Genomic DNA, 20408 nt, shown 5'->3' on the forward strand with positions numbered 1-20408 from the left:
TGCAGGTCGTAATATGCTCAGCAGTGCTGGCATCAGCACCGCCAGCATATTCAGGACATTTGCAAACTGCCACTGCTGCGGGATCCTTGATCCCAGCGGAGGTGGTGGTTTTGTGGCGTCCCCACCATCCCACTCATTATATGGCGGGTGGGCCTGCCAGGGTTTTGGCGGTCGGACCGTCACTGCATATACGGTAGTCCCAGGACAGCAGTACTCATAATAGACCCTTAGTTTTTCATGATAATGTGTCTATTTCCTTAATCATATTTGGGTGATCTCGTCTTATGATGCTGAAATAACCCGGCCTAATTCATCAATGATACAGCACTGGCTTCATTAAGCGATGTTTCAATTAGAAACAGGAGCTCGCAATTGATATAGGTGATAAGGTCAAATATTTGGTGATGCTTTTTGTGGACTGACCTTACTGTGCAAAAAAAGGCCTTGAAACTATTACATTTGGCTGGTGTATTAGCGAAAGAGGTGACACTATGAGGGTGGTTCGGGTAAAACAGATTCTCATTTTGTAATACATGAAATGCCTCTTTGTTCAAAGACGCTTGAGTGGAAGACTGCACAAGGAGAAAGTCAAAGAAATATGTAAGAGGTATGAAAATACATGGAGTAGGATTGGTTTCTGATGCAAATGGTCCTGCATAGCGAGAAATGTTCTAGCTCGGATGAGCACTGACAGCCTTGTCTTTGGTGTGTCCTTGGTGTGCCCACTGGACACGTTTGTTGAGCAGCCAAGGTGCTACTGTTGCTATATAGCTCGAGGATGGCCAGCCCATTCAGGAATCCTAGAAGCAGCTAGACTGCTCAGTAATAGAAAATGGCTGCATCAGATCGAGAAGTACATCTTATAGCACAAAAGTTGCATTCACATTGGGCACAACAAAAGGACAACAGAAAGGCTTAGTAAATCTGGGACCTGTTTTTTAGAAAAGAGATGTGAACATTTGCTGTGAAAAATACACAACAATGTAAATAACCTTTAACCTCCCTTATTCCTTCTCATTGTCTTTAGTTGTCCTATTCCCGCTCTTCTTCTCTGTCTCTCTTTCTTGCAGTCTCTCTATATTAACCCCTTTCTTGTTATACATCTCTTTCTATATCTGTTTCTCCCTTTGTCTTTCTTTCCTTGTGACTCAGCTGACATGATCAGTCACAGTGGAGCAGAGGTCAAAGTGTAGGCCCTTGGTAACCTAGGTTGGGCTTGGCTCTAAACTCTATGGGCCACATGCATCAAGGCAAAAACCGGTCGCAAACGGGCAGGATCTCAGAATGCAAAAATCACAATTTGCGATTGCATTTAAGGAATCACAAATTGCGATGCCTTAAATGCAATGCAAGATTGCATTTAAAATAGCGATTTCGCTATTAGGGTCCGCTAAATACCGTAAATTTAACCCTGATGGTATTTACCGAAAACTTTGAAAAGTGCACTAAAGTGCATTTTTCAAAGTTCCAAGTTACACACACACACATGCCCTTGGGGCATATGTGGGCACAACATGGGTGCACATATCAATTTCAGGGGTGCAATAGGGTGTCCTTTTGGCACCCTTGAAATTGCATGCACAATTTGCGAGTAGCTATTGGGTACTCGCAAATTGCTCATGCAATTTCCCATTCATTCCTATGGGCCTGTAAGCCCATAGGAATTAATAGGAAGCCATTCCTTAATTGCGACTCGCAATTTGCGAGTCACAATTAAGGAATTTGTAAGAATCGCTATTATTTTAGTCATTCCTACATGCATAGGCTTTTGCGATTCCATAATTGCGATTCCTTAAAAATCGCAATTAAGGAATCGCAAAAGCCTAGCTTTATGCATGTGCCCCTTGGTGACAAAATGTACACTAATTTGTACTCACAAATACAACACAAATCCCTCCAACAATTTAGACACACAAACTCACCTTTCCGCTCCCTTTTTTCTCTCACTTCTTGTTCTTGCAATTTTGGCTGTCTCAAAATAGTTTACACCAAATCTCTTGTATAATTCATCAAATGCATCTTTATTCATTTATTAGTTCCAAACCTATAGCCAGGCAACTGGTGTTTTTAGGGACAAGTCTTTTTCCTCATGGCTGTATTCATTCTGTCACATTTGTACATGTAATGTACGCTCCTGCCTTCCCTGCACTCCTTTGACAGACCCATTAGGAAGGCAATACATCTTACTACACACCACCTATAAAGTGTCACAACCCCCTCATGCGCCCTCTGTGTAATGGGCCTAGCACGCAGCTCTCATGTTGTATTACCCATGTGGCATTTAATGGCATTCTATGATACCATGACTGATGTTTTCCAATGCCCGTGATTACATTCCGCTTGAATCCCTGCAAGCATCCCCCACCAGAGAACCAACAGAGTACCTTGCACCCGCCGCTACTAGTGCCTTGGTGTGGTTTGCAATTGAGTTTCTGCAGACTTCCCCCAGAATCCTGTGAACCAATAGAATACCTTGCACCCACTGTTACTAGATCCTTGGTGTTGTTTTCCATTATGCACGCTTGAGCCATAACGATACATCCATTTCCTGGTTAATTGGTTCCAACTGCCAAATAGCACTTGCTCTTCCTGTCAGGTTAAAGCAACTGTACTAACATGTGTTTCCTTCAAAGATAATGAGAACCTTCCAGGCGGCCATGTGGCTCCTAGCACACGTGAATTAGCTACATCCGCTGAGCCTTAGAGAGAGTATATAAGCCACGTCCAATCTTGAGTTGTGGCTTGGCCTCACTAACGGCGGGACAAGCTTCACCATTCCCACTCACATGAAGAATCTAGCCCAAACTGAGTAGCACTCTAGTCTCCTTCAAGTCCAAGTTGAACTGGTGGTTCCCGTGTCTCCAGCTCCCTTGACGCCTCCTTCATCTCTTCCTCCTGCACAGCTACTCTATTCCCCTGTGACTCCCTTAGTCAAAACCTCAAAACCTTTTTCCAACTTCAGTGGAACAACAAGGCTAAGTACTTAATATCAGGTTAGTGCGCACCAATCCTCCTATAGTAGTAAGCACGACCGAGTGTTAGCCTCTTCAAAGACTATAGACTTTTTCTCCATGCCCTCTCTGTGATTTCTACCAGATCTTCTTGTATTTTCATGCTCTGGACCCTTCCTGCAACCTTGGTGCTTGAACATGATTGCACAAGAACTAAAGACTTTAACACCATGTTTCCCTGATGAACAGAAGTACAGAGAGAAAGCACTTCAGAGAGTATGATATCTGTATGAACCTTGTACCGAGATCTGTGCTCCGAGGTTAATCCTTGGGAGTGTCAGTCACTCCAATCTGCGTTCCGAATTAAACCTTGTGAGTGCTAGTAATTCCAATCTGTGTCCCAAGTTAAGCCGTGGGAGTGCCAGTTCTCCAATCTGTTTTCTGAATTAAGATTTGGGTGTGCCAGTAACTCCAATCTGTGTTTCAAGTTAAGCTTTGGGAGTGCCGGTAACTCCAATCTGTTTCGAGTTTATCCTTCGGAGCGCCAGTCACTCTAGCCTGTGTTCCGAGTTTATCCTTGAGAGTGCCAGTAACTCCAACCTGTATTCCAAATTTATCCCTGGGAGTACCAGTAACTTCAATCTGCATTTTAAATTGATTCCTGGGAGTGCCAGAAACGCCAATCAGTGATCTTGGAAATTCTGCTTCTGTGTTGCTGATGAAACCTTTAAGTGTATGGTACTGATGTCAAAGTATAGTCATGGTATATTGAGGCCTGTTAGTACACTGATAGTAACTACCTCCTCTTGTTATTTCCAGTGTAATGCATCTTCCCAAAATCAGAGGTTCTGGTCCAGTGCACATCTACCTCGCAAACACAGAAGATCTCAGAAGTGACAAATTCTGTAATGCAGTGTGGTACAGCCTCTGAGCAGATCCAGTGCCCCAAATCTCTCTTTTTATTTTATCCCAACCCCGCTTCCCTCCACGGGGCCATGCATGATGTAAGGAGTTTGGGGCCACATATACAAAGCATTTTTGCGGTCAGAAATGGCCGATTGGGCCGTTATGAACTGCAAAAATGTTTTCTATATGTACAAAACACAAATTGCGATTCGGTAACACGTTACCGAATCGCAATTTGTGTTTGCGATTTGCTATTTAGAAGGGGCATGTTTAGGGCATCTCTTTCAAATGCGTAATCTGAATGGGATGTATGAATGTTTTGTGACCGAATTACAGTTGCAAAACATAAATATTTTACCGACTACTTGAAGGAGGTGGTAACCCATTCGCAAATGGGAAGGGGCCCTGAGGGGACCCATTATCCTCTGAAAATGGAAAACAAATATTTTTTAAGAACAGGCTGTGGTTCCTGCTCACAAAAAATGAAACTTATCATTTTGATTTTCTTTTTTTAAACGCATTCTGTTTTCGGATGCCTTTAAAAAAAAAAAAAAAGATTGCTTTATTAACAAGCATTGGCATAGCCAATAGGTCTCGCTTTTGGGACCTTATAAGTATTTAGTTATGCGGCGCAATATCCTTGGTGCAACAACATTAACTGTTGCATGGTTAAACACTTATAAGCCCCCAAAGGCGAGACCTATTGGCTATGCCAATGCTTTTTTTTTTTTTAAAGGACAAGCAGTACTATCAGGCTCCGGCTGCCACTTAGAGGTAGAGAGAGAGAGGTGTGTAAAGAGAGAGAAAGAGGTGTGTAGAGAGAGGTAGAGAGAGAGAGGCAGAGAGAGAGGTAGAGGTAGAGGTAGAGAGGTAGAGAGAGAGGTAGAGAGAGGTAGAGGTAGAGAGAGGTAGAGGTAGAGGTAGAGAGAGAGGTAGAGGTAGAGAGAGAGGTAGAGAGGTAGAGGTAGAGTGGTAGAGGGACAGAGAGGTAGAGAGAGAGAGGTAGAGACAGAGGTAGAGAGAGAGAGGTAGAGGTAGAGAGAGGTAGAGAGGAAGAGTGAGGTAGAGAGAGAGAAATAGAGAGAGAAGTAGAGAGGTATAGAGAGAGAGAGAGAGAGAGGGAGAGAGAGAGAGAGAGGTAGAGAGAGAGAGGTAGAGAGGTAGAGAGGTCGAGAGGGAGGTAGAGAGAGAGAGAGGTAGAGAGGTAGAGAGAGGGTGGAGGAAGAGAGGTAAAGAGAGAGAGGTAGAGAGCAAGAGGGTGGAGGAAGAGAGAGAGAGGTAGAGAGAGAGGTATTGGTAGAGAGGTAGAGAAAGAGGTAGAGAGAGGTAAAGAGAGAGGTAGAGAGGTAGAGGTAGAGGGAGGTAGAGGTAGAGAGAGAGAGGTAGAGAGAAAGAGGGTGGAGGAAGAGAGAGAGAGAGGTAGAAAAAGAGAGGGTGGAAGTAGAGAGAGAGAGGGTGGAGGAAGAGAGAGAGAGGGTGGAGGAAGGACGTGTGTGTACGGGTCCAGGAAATGGCGTAGGGTCTCACCCAGAGGTAGGATGTAGGCAGAAATTAAGGGTGCCAGGGGTGAGCCACCCAGGTAGTTGCTCGGAGGATCCACTAAGGGATAGTGGATTCTACAAGTTAGGACGCGCCATGTGAGAATCACTGCATGTAGAAATCGCTTCACAATAAGTAGGTCCACTATTGATTGAGGAAGTGAAATCAATACGCGTTAATTATGGGCCATAAAGAAGGAAGAATTAAAATTCACCATATCAAGCTCAATGCACGTAAATATTGGCCACCGTGAAGGAGGAAAAGCCAAATGAGCATCGAGAATGTGCCAGAATGTAGAGAATAGGCTCACTGTAAGTAGCGCAACACATACATGAAAACATGCAAATTCTGTGCATATCTACTGTTTTAGAAGCCTCATCACTAAAAAACATTTTTTGTAAACCATCTTACTTGTCAATGCACACAGCTACTGGCCTTGCAGTCATGATTGACAGCATTTAAAATCCCTCAAAACACAACTTAATTTCCGTTCTCACACACATTTAAACATAACTACAGTATTCATGCCAACATTTTAGAGGATTAAAGTGGGAGATTCTAAAAAAATAATCATAGGAATGCATTTCCCACATTGACTTCTATTGAAGGCAAAGCAATTTCAGGCAGGAGAGCCAAAATAAAGCCATTTTTTTTTGCTTCAAAATTGGAAAACTCCCAACCGAATCGGGTCTATTGGCATGCATGATACGGACTAGAAAATAGTCGTCTGTCTGTTTCTATCTGTAAAGACCAGTATAAACAGAAAATCAGGAGCCTTAATTATAAAACATCCTTATTTCCTCATAGTGCACAGCACTACAGGAATCTGTTAACTAATATATGAAACTTCCCCCAGTGTACATTTCCATGATACATGTGTTCATTCATGGACAAACTCACCGTCCATCCCATGTGCGCATTTCTGAAACTGTCCCTACTTCCTTTGCAGCATTTGTACAGCCTGCCACGATCATTCAGCCTCAGGTGTTTTGAAATATATAATTTCCCCAGACAGATATCAGTACAAATATTCTGCGCCAGGTTTGCCTTGCTTTTTTAATTCAAAGTTTTCAAATCCAAGTTGGTATTTACAAACCAACACAAACAGCGATCTGTGTTGGTTTGTAACTAAAAGTAACACAAGGCGTCAATGGGCTGTTACTTTGGTAATACCTCGGCGTGTTTTTTGCATCCACCCATGGATTTTGATGTATCCATATTGGCAGAGAATTGCAGCCATGGATTTACACCAAAAACTTGTGTCTCTCTGAGGCTGGGGTAACAAAAATAAATATTTTTATTTCTCCTTTGTTTTTTTCCTCTTTGCATGTGTGCTGCATTTAGATGAAATTGCATTAAGACAAAGCTTTTATGCAGTCATCCACCAAAAACAATGCTGACCACAATGCAGACACCTTTGCACTAAGGCGAAAGGGTGCCTGTGTTGACGCATGACTGCTGAAAGAGCAGTGGAGCAGGTAGAACGCAGAACTGCACACTTCCTGTAGATATGGTGCAGTTCTGCTCTCTTCAGTTCACGCAATGCAACATAGCAACTACGCTTTCTGTCCTGCGTTGCATCAATTCTTTGTAAATCTGGACCCCGTTATTTAAAAATGAGCGTGGAAATAAGTTGTACATACTTCTATCATACAGCTGATGTTGATAAAGCAGCAAGGGTTTTTGCACATTATCAATATGGGGGGAGAGGGGGGAATGTTATATAAATGAGAACGGGCAAGCTGCCCGGGTGATGGATGCTTATTGTGGATCACGATACACGATAGATGTAAATGTATATTCTACTTCTATCTGAAACCCTCAATAAAATCGGTTTAAAAAAAAACATTACTATCACAATGACTCGTTGGCTGCATCTTTGCTGCTAACTGTGTTAATCTCCCCACTGTCTTTAGCTTTACATAAATACCTCGTGTATACACGCAACATAAAAACGACTTTACTCTATGGCATAGGGTATTTTATTATTATTTATTATTTTTAATTTTTTAGAGGCCCAGCCACTCCCTAACAGTACTATTGTACTGTGGTTTTGACTTTTTGGGGGGATGGCCACACATTTATCACTTTTAGCTTCTTTATAATTTTGCCCAAATCTAAAGATCGGTAATGTATATATTACCTATGTGGAAGGATATAATTACCGCATCAGAGCTAAGTAACTACCTTGTCTGCATTATTACTGCAAATATAGCACACAGCTTTAAACGGATGGCGAGAGATGGGAGGGTCTAAATGTCTTCACTGCCATGAAGCTGGCATTTGGCTCTAAATCCAAAGCTTGTTTCATGACAATATTCAACTCAGCAGGCCATCGCACACGTGACATGCTATTGCTTGTTGATGGGACATCCGCACCATTGTTTGTGTGGACAGACTTTGAGGGGCCGCTGGGCACTCTTGGATACCAAACCAACTTTGTAGGTTGGCCAATAAACACAAAGAGCAGAGACGAGCCAACGTCTGTAAACATCATGTTTAGTTCCATACTTTCAGCCTCCTTGTAACCATGGTGATGTGGACAACGGTGATTACGCGAAAGCATGAGAGGGTGATGCAGTCCTAATAGGGGGTGCATTTTAATAGGGGAAGTACCAGCTGGTCACATGCCATATAGTCATAAGCGTGTGTAACATGTTTTACATGTGAAGGGGGAGGATGGCGGAAAGTCCTGAAAGTGTGACCAGAAAATGAAACATGCCTTCGTTTTAAGGCCTTATGAGAATGTCAGAATATAATGAGTGAAACCAAATTGCAGGTGTATGTGCATAAAATAGAAGAACCCTGGGACATTTAAATATATGCAGTAAATGTTACCAACTCTTCAGTGAACAACTGAGCCGAAAACGAGGAACACGAAAATGCAGCACCGAGCACTTGTCGGATATTTATTAAAAAAAAAAAGCCCAAATGTTAGCTTGAGGAATAAATGACAGCGAAAGAGGAAGTTCTGAACACCAACTGGATACAGAAAACGGGAAATATTTCAAAAGCCAAAGTGAATAAATAGAACATCAACACGATGCCAGAGCTCCAGATGAAACCAAAACCAGTCGGCAGTATGCTACAGGATTGCATCATTTGTAGTACTGGGGAGGGGGAGGAACATTGAAGGCGAGGAAGATGGAGAGGCGGAGGCGGAGCGAGGCGCGCGCGATTGTGCGCGTAACCGCAAGCTCTATGCCTCACTAAAAGCTGTGGTAGGGCTTTTTGAAGCCCACTAACTAAAAGTCTCGCCAGAGTAGCGCATGCGCTGGCTCAGGCGAGACCTAAAAAGCACTCACAGACATGGTGGCCTGCTAACCTAAACAGGCCATCATCCCTGTGATGGCATCGATTCCTAATGGGTTGTAAATTGCGATCTACTGCATCAATATTTATGAGGTAGGTAAATTTCAATCACAAATCTTAAATTTTGAACATGTGGCCCTTGGTTCTTCGATCTAGTGTGGCTCTGAGATGGACAGGAGGTCCAGCATCGGCTACAGTGTCATCTCTGTGGGTGGGACCAAGAAGGTGCATGACATACAGCTCTGCTCTTTTGATTGAACGTACAGCATGTTCCACACTACATTTACGGGTGTGACAGAAGGAATACAGCACTGAGGAAGAGGGCTTGACCTTCAGAACATGTGGTGGATGACTGTATATTTGGACCTCTCAAATCAATAAAGGTGCATTTGATGAAGTATACCAAAGATTTGAACTATTTTGAGAAATCCGAAATTGTAACAGCGAGAAATGAGAGAAAAATGAAATACAATAAAGGTTGATTGCTTACCCCCGTCTGATGGATTTAAATTAGAACTCAACCAGTGGTCCTGGTTAGGACGTGAAGGCGCTGGGTCATAGATCCCTAACCCCAAAATCACCCTGCTTTTTCTTAAGCTTTCCTCTCCCTATTCGTTATCTTTATTCTTATTGTATGGTGATAACTACAACATTATCTAGTTGGGCCACGCTCAAAGATAATTTCATAACCGTACACTTTAGGACTGAAGAATAGCTACAGTTGAAGTAGACATCAAGTTTCTTACCATTTCTTCTGGGCAGGGAGAAAACCAAGATTTACATTGGTCCGTCACGTGACCAGAGGAGGTTTTGTTGCCATTGTATATATAAACGCGGCCAGCCTCTGCCCCAAATAGTATTGTTGTGATGTCCAAATTTCTCCTGGGGGAAGCCACGATCACTTCATCTTCATGTTTTCAAGAACAGAATCAGCAATGAGGAAATGTAGCAAAAATAAAATACATTGTAAAAGTAACGAAAATAAATTATCACACGTAAATTATGGCCACGTTTATTAATATAGAAACTGTGAAGAAACAGATGGATGACTATTTCATGTTACAGACAGTTGACACAGACTTGGTGAGACAGAGCCAATTTGGTTAGGTATGTGCGTTTTTTGGGAGGAGTTCTGCTGACCTTGGGCCCTAACTCAATATTATGGGTTAGGTAAATGTAGGTGTTAGCCTAAAGCGCACATATATATATAATTCCCTGAAAAACACAATGGTTGAAATGGAGTTATATGTAAGTAAAGTAGTCATGTTACCTTACATTAAAAAAACTTAGAAATTCACTGAAAACAACAAAGGTTAAAATGGAGTTATACATAGGTCTTTTAATAATAAAAATACTAATGTTTAAATAACAAAACACTACTGAAATTCAATGGTTATACGAAACTGGGATAAGTATAACTTGCTCTGTCGTAGATTTGAGATGTCAAGAGAGCTGCAATGTGTGTGTTCATATATCAATAACCAACAAGGAGTGACCCTTTACTGACAAAGGGGACAGGGTTTTTTCTCATACACACCACCTCCTAAGTTTTACTCTTTGTGACAGATAAACCACATAATAAAGTTGTACTTCCTATTGAATAATGTCCTTACTTTATACCACAACTACTATAATTCTAAAAGATAAAGTATGCATATATTATCTGATACTTATTTCATATAAATATATATACATAATAAATAAAAACATGCTAAAGCTCAAACATATCACCAATTGTTGCACATAAATGATGTTCCTTTAATAATTCATACGCATTTACTAAAAACATTGTATACCAATAATTAAAATCTTTAAAATTGCGTTTAAAAACTGTCTTGGAGTGTGATATGTTTGAGTTTTAACATGTGTTTATTTATCATGTGTATAATTATGTCTTAGAAATATTAAATAAATATGAGATGATATTTACATAATTGACTTTTTGGTATATTTGTTCTGGCCTACAGTAAGGATATGTGCGTTTATATGCAGTGTATCATCGTTTTTTTTAATGTAAGTTAAAATCTTACTACCTTACTTAAGTATAACTCCACTGTCACCTTTGTTTTTTTCAATGAATTTCTATGTTTTGTAATATGTAAATTATTGTTTTATTATGATATGTATGCGACCAACCCAAGTCCTGTAATGACGGCCCCAACATTTTTCTTCATGTTTCAGACAGTCAGTCACATTGCTCAGTCCCACAAGACTCTCGGGGGACCAGCAAATAAGAATTTATTTTGCCTTTAGAGTCCCACGTGAGTCCCGCAGGAGCCCGGCGGCAACAGATATTGCTATTTTTTCAAACCTTAATTTCTCTGAAACGGCTGAAAAGATTTACACAGCATCACACAAAGCACACTTTCTGGATAAATATCTAGCTTTCTGCCAAATTTAGTGTAATTCCGTTCAGCCGATTTTTCTGTATCATCTAATTTTCAGATGGAAATTGCATGGAGAAAAAAATAGTATTTGGACCCCTTCTTTTTGTCTGCCCCACTTGATGGATCACCCTGAAACATTCGAGGAAGGAGCTGAAGTAGATGACCATTTTTGGAAAGTTTTGTGAAGATTTGGCAAATCGCGCCAAAGTTATTAGCAAAACAAAAACCACTCTTCCTATGGATACTCTGACTCACTTCTAACTACACAGTGGCTATTGCCACTGTGTAATTTCATTTCAGACGAGCACCCAGTCATGTAGCTGTTTCTTTTGATGTTCACACCTTGATGTGTTTCCAGATTACCCTTTATTCTCCTTGCCAGTGGTCACCTGTGTTTGCCTGGGCCTTTAATATTTTAATTAGCGGTGTTGACTGCACACATTCTGCTGTCTGCAATCAGTAAAGACCATGTGAAAACATGTTGTTCAGACCAGTTTCACCTGATACAACCAGTCATGCAGTTGTTAAAAAAAGATCCGCACAAGAGACCTTCTCTGAGGAATAGCATGGTAGAGTTTAGTATTTATGAAAAGGAATGTTTAATGTCCATAGTTATTGGCTGTGATTATTTTCTGTCAACTGATCCATTGAAAATTAGAGAAAATGGAAAAAGGAGGTAGAATAAGACAGGAAAACAGTGACAAAGGGAGAGAGAAATAAAAAAGTGCAAGAGTGAGACAAATAAACAGAAAGTCAAAGTTAGTGGAAGAAAGACGTTTTCTTCATGAAGCGGAATTAAAAATAGACAGCTTTGGTATTCCTCACCCTGGTCTTTGTCAGCACTGGTGACAGACTCATATGGAACAATATGAGAAACTGTACTTATGTATTTATTTATTTATTTATAACTGAAGCAATGGATATTCGGGAAGAAGGTGAGTCAAGATAAAGCTGTCCCACTTATTCCTACAACCTTGGATAACTAATTGAACAGCATTGTCAGAAACTGGCTTATTAACTTGAAAGAAGGTACCCCTCCCAATTAGATAAACACAATCTGGTTTATTTACAACACAGTTCTAAGAGTGTACACTGAGCACTGGGTTTTGTGGCTCATGCAGCATGAAATTTAGCACAGCAATATAGGTTAAGTTCAAGCAGAACCAAACTGTTTTAAAATCAAGGACACAAACCAATTTAGAAAAAGAAAGAAATGTTTCATGAGCAACAAGCAATCCATATGATTGAGGTCTATGGCTGCAAAGCATGACTCCATCGTCATAGAAGGGCTAGAAACAGCTGCTGAAGTGGCCTCAAGCATAAATAACACTAAAAGGGCAGACTCCCCCATTACCCTGTCTTTCATAGAGGTGCTGTTCTAGAATCTGAGAGAAGGGTTCTCCTTCCTAAAGGCAGGTCTTACAAAGGAGGTGTAAGACCTTTGGCTTGAGTTAGCAGATCTTGGGGATAGAGGCTTAACACTTGACAACATCTGGGATGAAAGAGAGGAGGAGGTGAAGCTTTTAGACAGGAAATAGTAACAATCAAGGGCTAAAACATGGACCTTCATAACCACATGGAAGATCTAGAGTATAGATCACGCCGCCGGAACATTCAAATTAGGGGTCCCCGCTTGAGCTGAATCCTGTAATATAAAAGCGTACGTGCATCAACTCTGATTGGACCATTCAGATTCACCCTTGCCAATGTCCATTGGCCAAATGAGGGGCAAGGGTAATTCCTGGCCCAAGCTGTCACAGCGATTCTACACACGCCTCCCAAGGAGGTGATGGAAGCCCGATGATCGACAGTGCCCTTGACTGATTGGCCTCCAGGACAGGTCTGTCAGGAGGAATTTTTAGGAGCAAGGAGGAAGTAGCAGAACTCCCTTGGTCTGTATGACATCTGGAGAGCCCAGCACCCCGACCTAAAGGATTACACTTATTTTCTCTTCAAAACATAGGACACTTGAACACTTTCTGCTGTCATCAACTATAGTACTCAAAATCATAGAATCAGGGATAGGCTCTCTCACACTTTCCAACCAAGCCATGAAACCTATCTGAATTTCACTTCCACCGTGCCCACCACCCCAAAACACATAAAGAGAATGCAACTGACTTATATGCGCACCGTAGCACTGAGAAGAAATTCAGTAAGCAATACTAGAGCACCTCACACTAAATAATAATGGCACGGTCAGCTTAGCTACACTCTGAGATGCTCTAACGTCTGTGGGTCCTGCATAAGTATTTAAGCTAAACTGAATTGAGGTAGAAAGGAAAAAAAGAGAAGAACCAAATACCAAATTAAAAGAATTGGATTTAAAAAAAAAAAATACTGGCTTAGTGAAGGTGTGGTTTAAGTTATCTTGCGATGAGGGCGCAACTTATAATGCCTAATACGAATAAAACCAAATGCACCCTCATTCTATATACTTTACTACCAAGAGCGTGCCCCAATTCTGTCTACAGTCTACAATAATTGTGCCATGACAGGCTCTCTCACAAAGTTAATGCTTGAGGTCTCTAACTTGGTCATACCGAAACAGGGGGATTACTTCTCACAATGGATGCTGAGAAGGTATTTAAGCAGTGACAGTGGTCCTACTTTAATAAAGTTCTGATCAAATATGACTTTGGTCTAAAATGCAGCATATGGGTTAATTGCAGCTGTAACTTCACAACAGTGACAGTGAGGGTAAACTGTGTGTAAACCACCAGCTTGCTAATCCGAAGATGAACTAGACATGGCTGCCCACAATCTCTGCGACTCCTTAAGCTCTGCATGGCGCAGATTGGAGAGCGAGTGAGGAGAAATAAGGGAATCTCAGGGGGCACGATTGGGGTCAAACACACACATGACATGTATGCTAAAGATGCCCCAGCCAAACTAATTGTCTCAGTGAGGTCACTACCCATGTTCCTGGAGGGATTGAGAAAATTTGGCAGAGCTTCAAGTTGTAGCTTAACTCTTCAAAAATCAATCATCCTGAATGTCGAACGTCAAAGATCCTGAAGCAATTTCATTCAAAAACACTAACTCCGCCAATGGGTCACAGAAGAGGTCACATATCTGGGGTTGCACAGTGCATTCTTTTTACAGACGACATCCGAACTGCACTATTCAGACCCACTGTAGTCTGCCAAAAAGGAAACACTACTATAGCATATTATGGGTATCTCATGGTTAGGCTGCACAGTGGTGAAAGACCATCCTACCCAAGAATTCTACTCTTGTTTCAGCCCCTTCCATTTCAACCCTCACCAATCTCACTATGGAGACAGCAAAAAACCATAGATTGATTTATATGAGCTGTGATGAGACTGATGATGGATAAATGGTGACTACATAGGCAGTCAGATGAGGGTGATCTGGCTGCCCCTGACATCATCAAATATTACGCAGCGCACAGCTCCCCTACATGGTTGAGTGGCACAGGAAAGAGTTGGAGGAATACTGGTGCTTCATCGAACAAATGATTTCAAACACCCATTTCTGAAAAGTGCTATGGTTACCTAGAAAACACCGCTCATGGGGTAGGTACTCCTTATCCATGACAAAGGCTGTTATGGGTTTATCAAGCTTCAAGTCTTGGTGTAGAGTTGGACAGCAACCCTAACATGAGGTAACAGGAATCAAATGAGCTGGAATTTCGGCATGGACCAACCTCTCAGTGGCAGCGAAATGCTCCTCTGAATAAACAAAGGCTTGATGATATACATATAAATATATATATACACAAGAAGATTCCTCCCAAAGACTGACACCTGCCGCTTTACAAATGTTCCATCTTGCTTCCATTGAAGCCCAGCTGAGACGATTCTTTTCTCGAACGCCATGACGTAGCCTCCTTCAGCAGACCAAGATTCTCAGAAGGCACCATCCCGGCCATCAGGTAAGCGTTGTACTGTCGCCCCTTTGAACCCCATAGTGAGTGCTGGTGATCGATGCAAAGTGTAAATAGGTGCAGTTTTAAAAAAAAATTCTCAGTGTCCTTGCAGCACAAAGCACCTCTCCTTGGCCCCCCAGACGTCTCACTGCATGACCCAGGCTCCGACATGGATGCGTGTTAGCGCCTACGTTGTTTTGCCTATACATCAATGGACTTATAAAACACCTTTTAGCCCTAAAAGATATTGATGTCCCTAGGCTCGCCTCGGGCAAGGTTCCTGCCCTAATGTTCGCTGACAACACTTTGTTGTTGTCACGCACTCCTATGGGAATCCAGCGAATTTTAGATGGCTTTGTTGACTTCTGTAGTGACAGGGGTCTTGAGATCAACCTAGCCAAAACGAAATTTATGATCCTCAATCCTCCTAAACGTACTCGCCCCAGCCCAGTACTGAATGGTATCCCCCTTGAAACGGTGAAAACGTTCACTTACTTGGGGATTACACTCCAAGAAGATCTGGGCTGGGGAGGTCAGGTGGTTAATTCCACACTCAAGTTGACCCAAACAACAGGAGGTATGGCTAGATTGTTTAGCGGCTCGGTTTTCAAACCAGCGGCTCCAGTGGTAGAAATCTTTAAAACCCAAGCCAGACCTGCCTCAACCTATGGAGCAGAACTATGGGGTCATTCCAAAATAGATAGTCTATCGAGGGTCGAAAACTCCTTTATTAGGAAATTATTAAGTTTACCCCCTAGTACCCCGTTGGTCCCAATTAGATTAGATTTGGGACTGCTTCCTATGGAAGAGGTGGTGGCGGCCCGGCCTGTCCACTATTGGAAGAGATTATGGTCTAACCCAGACCTGGAAATTTTTAGAGATGAATTTCTGGAACTCTGGCCCACACTTAAACATATGAAGATTCCCTGGTTAACCCACGTTAGGGATACTTGTTCCAAGATTGGTCGCCAGGAACTCTGGGATACCCCAGAAGGTTCCTGTCTATCTGTTTCTAAAACCAATCTTGCTGAAGAATTAAGATACTTCCATCTAACACGCTTGCACATGAATCCAAATATAGGCAGGCTGACTGAACAGTTTCTTCAGATTAAACCGAATTATGGGAGGGAGTTATTTTTGGATTTGATTTTCCCCCCCGTTGCCAGGAAACTATATGTTCAATTTAGAATGGGTACCCTACCACTCAGGTCCTTTACTTCTAGATGGGACACCAACAAAAGCATTTCATGCCCAGCATGTGGCTACAAATTGGAGGATGAAATCCATATGTTCTTTGTTTGCCCAGCGTACCTTATCCACAGGAAACGTTGGGTAAAATCAATTTGTAGGAACCTTGGCTTTAGAGACTGCGCTAATGCCCTGCGAGTTTTAAAATACGACACCCATCCCCCAATTGTGTTCGCAGTTTCACGTTTTTTAAATGCAGTATGGTTTCAGCGTAGGAAATTTTCCACCAATTATTAATAATGTGAATATTTTAATCTGATTATTTTATTCTGTTTTGGTGGTTAAAATGTGATCTGCTTTTTGATATATAATTGCTGTATTGTATTTTTGCTTTTATGGCCTTTGTGGCCGAAATAAAGTTTTTTGAATGAATGAATGTAATATGAAGAAAACACTTTATTATTATTACCTCTGAGAAATAGAACTCTTTGTTATAAGCCTGCTCTCCCTCTTCACTTTGATATTAGGCAAATTATTTATGTTTCACTTTTCTTCATAGAGGTTTTGATACTGAACTGCACACCATCTTTTTTAGCTCACCTCTGGACAGTTTTAAATATATCTTTATACATATGGATATATAGCCTTCAGAGCTTGTACAACTCTTGCAGATAATAGGGATAGTGCAAATTGCATTCCATCTTTCTGTGGGTTGAACCTTTGTCCCCAATATTATTTATTTATTTACTTAATGCTTTCTACAGCCCAAACCAGACAATGGGTGTCAGAGCACTTTACATTTCAAAACACCTTCGATATCAGCAGATATTCAATTCTTTCACATCATACACATGTCTATGTATTCACTAAAATTGGCATATATTTATCCCTACACAATACATATAAAGTGCGGAATAATAGAGATCAATAGATTACAATCAAGATTGTCGTGTCGTACTTAAATTTAACATTATATCATTCTTGAGTTCTTTTATATCCAAGCTGGTTATAGTATTGTTATGTTAAAAACACATTGATCGTTATGGGAGAAATTTACCTATCAGAAAGGACTTATGGACTGAATACGATGGGGGGGGGAATTGGTCCGCCGCCACCATAGCGGTGATTGGGACCGCCCGCCAGACACGCGGCGGTCCCACCACTGCAATTAGGATGCACCCGCCATAGTTGCGGGCGCATCCTGTGCCTTTAACATTGCGACGGTGCTGCTGTCTGCAGCACCGTCCGCAATGTTAAAGGTGCTTGCACCACATTTCCCTGTACCACGTGGCAGGGACTATGCGGTGCCTGCCACTTGGTGCATGGAAATGCAGGGGGGTACCATGGGTACTCCCCAGTGCAGCAATCCCCCCCACACACAAGGGGGGGCCCGTAACGGGCCCCAAAACCCAATCCCTGCCAGCCTTTCCATGGCTGCATCACCGCCATGGAAAGGCCTCTACACAAACACATTCTACTATGGAGGACGGTGCCTGCTAGGCACCGCCAGCATATTAATGGCCCTTTTCCATCCGCCAGGCAATCTATGCGATTGCCTTCCAACATCATAATAAGCCCCTTAGTCTCCCTTTTGAATCATGGTGTATATGTGATTCTTCTGATATACGGTGGGAGCGTATTCCAAATCCCTGGTGCAGCTCCCAAGAACGCTCTATCATAAGTTTTTTTCTTACGGAATAATGCTGCTTTCAGTAGAAAATCCTTCGCTCCTCTCGATGGGCTAGTTCCTCTGGACAGCATAATTTTATGGGCTAGGTAGTGTGGAGTTTTGTAGTGTATTGCCTTGTGTGTCATGCATGCAATTTTTAGTACTATTCTTGCCTTGTATATTACTAGTGCTCTCCCAGCTGCCTTCTCTCACTGTTTCAATGTTCAACTCTAATTATGAAAATCAATAAAATGGCAATGTTCTCAGAAAGCTGAAACATAATGCTTGATTTCTTAGATATTTCACAGTTCTGATTCCCCATTGCCCGTTTCTTCCATAAAATACCCGTCCCTCACCTTTACAGTTCAGGCATCAGCAGCTCCTCTGTCTATTCTGAGGGCTTCCCTGGTTTCTGTGCTTTGGGGTCATCAGGTTTTTATGGGTCAGGAGTACACAGTTAACTGCTTCAGATATGCTTCACATTTGAATGGGGTCATTTGGAAGCTGTTCATTGCATAACTGCCAAGGTTTCAGTTTGCTTATGTGTGACTTTTTCATAGTTTCAGTGTAATTTTGAGTGACATTCAATGAGTATGAGTGAGACTTTCTCGCAAGCAATGAAGACGAGGGAAACACATAAATACCATAAATTGCACCCATTTGAGCAACGAGAAACTCTAAGAATATCTTAAAACTGCTGCAAGGCACCAAAAATGGAAGTGCAATAACCTAGTGGGAAGTTTACTTAGGCTCAAGATCATGATGCGCTAAAAGTAATTTAAACAGCGATTGAAGAAGATACTAGTGACACTTATAAGTCTGTAGGGAGCAGCACCATGAGAAGGTATGGACTAGCCCGCCACAATGACTTCCCTCTGCATGCACTGTGGGCAGTGGCCACGGTCCAGGACCCGGCGGTTCGCAGTGCGGCATTCTTATGGCTGCTGGACTGCAGTGCTGCTGCGGTCTGGCGGGGTCAGGTCACAGTGGGTCATCACATTGTTGCTGCGCGGCACAACAACAGTGCGGGGTGTGAGCAGCAGCCAACAGGCTGCGCGCTGGCAAACTCAAACCATCTATCGTGGGCAGTCCAGCCTATGTGTGCCATGTGACATACAGTCAGTGTCTGGATTTCTCATTGGACAAATTAGCACTGACTCCAGTTGTGACATCAGTGAATCTTATGCAATGTTTGAAGCAGAATGTTGTTACATTGTCTGTGCTTAAGTCAGCCCAGAGCGAGCTGAGCCAGCCCTCAAGCCTGCAGCAAGCAGCGTGGACCCCACCCTGCAGCCAGCTAGCTTTCTGTCATTGGTTCCAATTGCGCTCTAGCTTGACAGCTGACGAGGTGTTATTATGCGTGACTTTGCAATTCAGTGCGTTGATACGACCCACCACACTGAAATGTGTTAGTCTAACAACTGATGCGTGGTACTTGGCATGGATATCATCAAGGAGATGATGACTTTGTAACTGGGGATCTAGGTTCAAGTCCTGGTGTCGGGTCAACTTCCTGGGATACTGGAAAAATGACTTAGTATCCCTGTGCCTAAAAACATTAATTCTGACCTGTAATCTAATGCTCATATAAAGTGTTCTAACACCTGTGTGCCAAGACTGTGCTATATAAAAACAGCTTATCTAAGACCTGCTTTTATTCACCTAAAGGTTGCTGTCCTTTGCAAATAAAAAGTACCACACATTATTTAACTTTTTGAGATTCTGGTAGTGCCTTGGTCTGGAGCTTCAGCAAGAATGTGTAAAATATTTTGTACTTATTTTAGTGTGCCAATGTTTTCTCTGTTTGCTTTGATAGTCATCTAGACATCTCTGAGGCCTCTATGAAATACTTCTGAAGTGAGTTCTTCTTGTATTTGCTGTTTTGAGTTTGTATTTTAAAGCAGGAATTATGCGCTGTTTTGTTTTCATTTTCCCACTTTTTTTTGTACTTGCCTTCGCTGTTCTTGTGAAAAGCAAAAAATCAGTCAATGTAAAAATCATTCAACATTTGTTAAATATCATGCAATTTATGAATACAAATGTGGCATGTTCACTGGTATGTACCATCCTATTTTTAGACTGTGTTTGTTGATAGATTTTGTTTATAGAAAATAAAGCACCACATAATGTTCTTGATGAAGGTTTCCATTGCCTTCATGCTCTGGAGGTATTATTACTTGCAAATCGTGGGGCAGATGTATCTAATACCAACACACACACCCTTGCACCACAGTTCAAAAGAGTGTGCCTTCTGTCAAGGATACATTTGGTACTGGAAGAATACCCTTCCGGCACAATAAATGTGGTTTCATTCTTTTTCCCCTTTGTAGGGGCACTCTACAGTGCAGCAAACTTGCAAAGTAGAAAGTAATTGCTCCTCCGTTAACACTGCCTTGAGGAGGCATAGGTTTTTGGTGCAAATTCCTGTCTACCAATGTTAGTAGGTAGGTAGGGATTTGTGTCCAAACTCATGGATGGTTCCATAGGAATAGCCCCTGCAATGCCCCCTCCCCCCAGTTTGAAGACCCCTGGTTTAAAGCAATGATGACTGGGGTATCCATGGC

At 42.0% G+C, this 20408-nt stretch overlaps 1 protein-coding gene across 2 annotated transcripts in view; it reads right to left on the minus strand.

Moving 5' to 3' along the window:
• The window catches only part of GPLD1 (glycosylphosphatidylinositol specific phospholipase D1), a 513772-nt gene that overhangs the window by 53991 nt on the left and 439373 nt on the right, over positions 1 to 20408 (minus strand). For both annotated transcript variants that reach the window (XM_085605993.1, XM_085605992.1), the window contains one exon: positions 9455 to 9615. In XM_085605993.1, the coding sequence (XP_085462119.1) occupies positions 9455 to 9615 (161 nt within the window). The remainder of the gene's footprint in view (positions 1 to 9454; positions 9616 to 20408) is intronic.

The sequence above is a fragment of the Triturus cristatus genome, chromosome 5_1 (assembly GCF_964204655.1).
Source record: "Triturus cristatus chromosome 5_1, aTriCri1.1, whole genome shotgun sequence".
In the NCBI taxonomy this organism is placed as follows: Eukaryota; Metazoa; Chordata; class Amphibia; order Caudata; family Salamandridae; genus Triturus; species Triturus cristatus.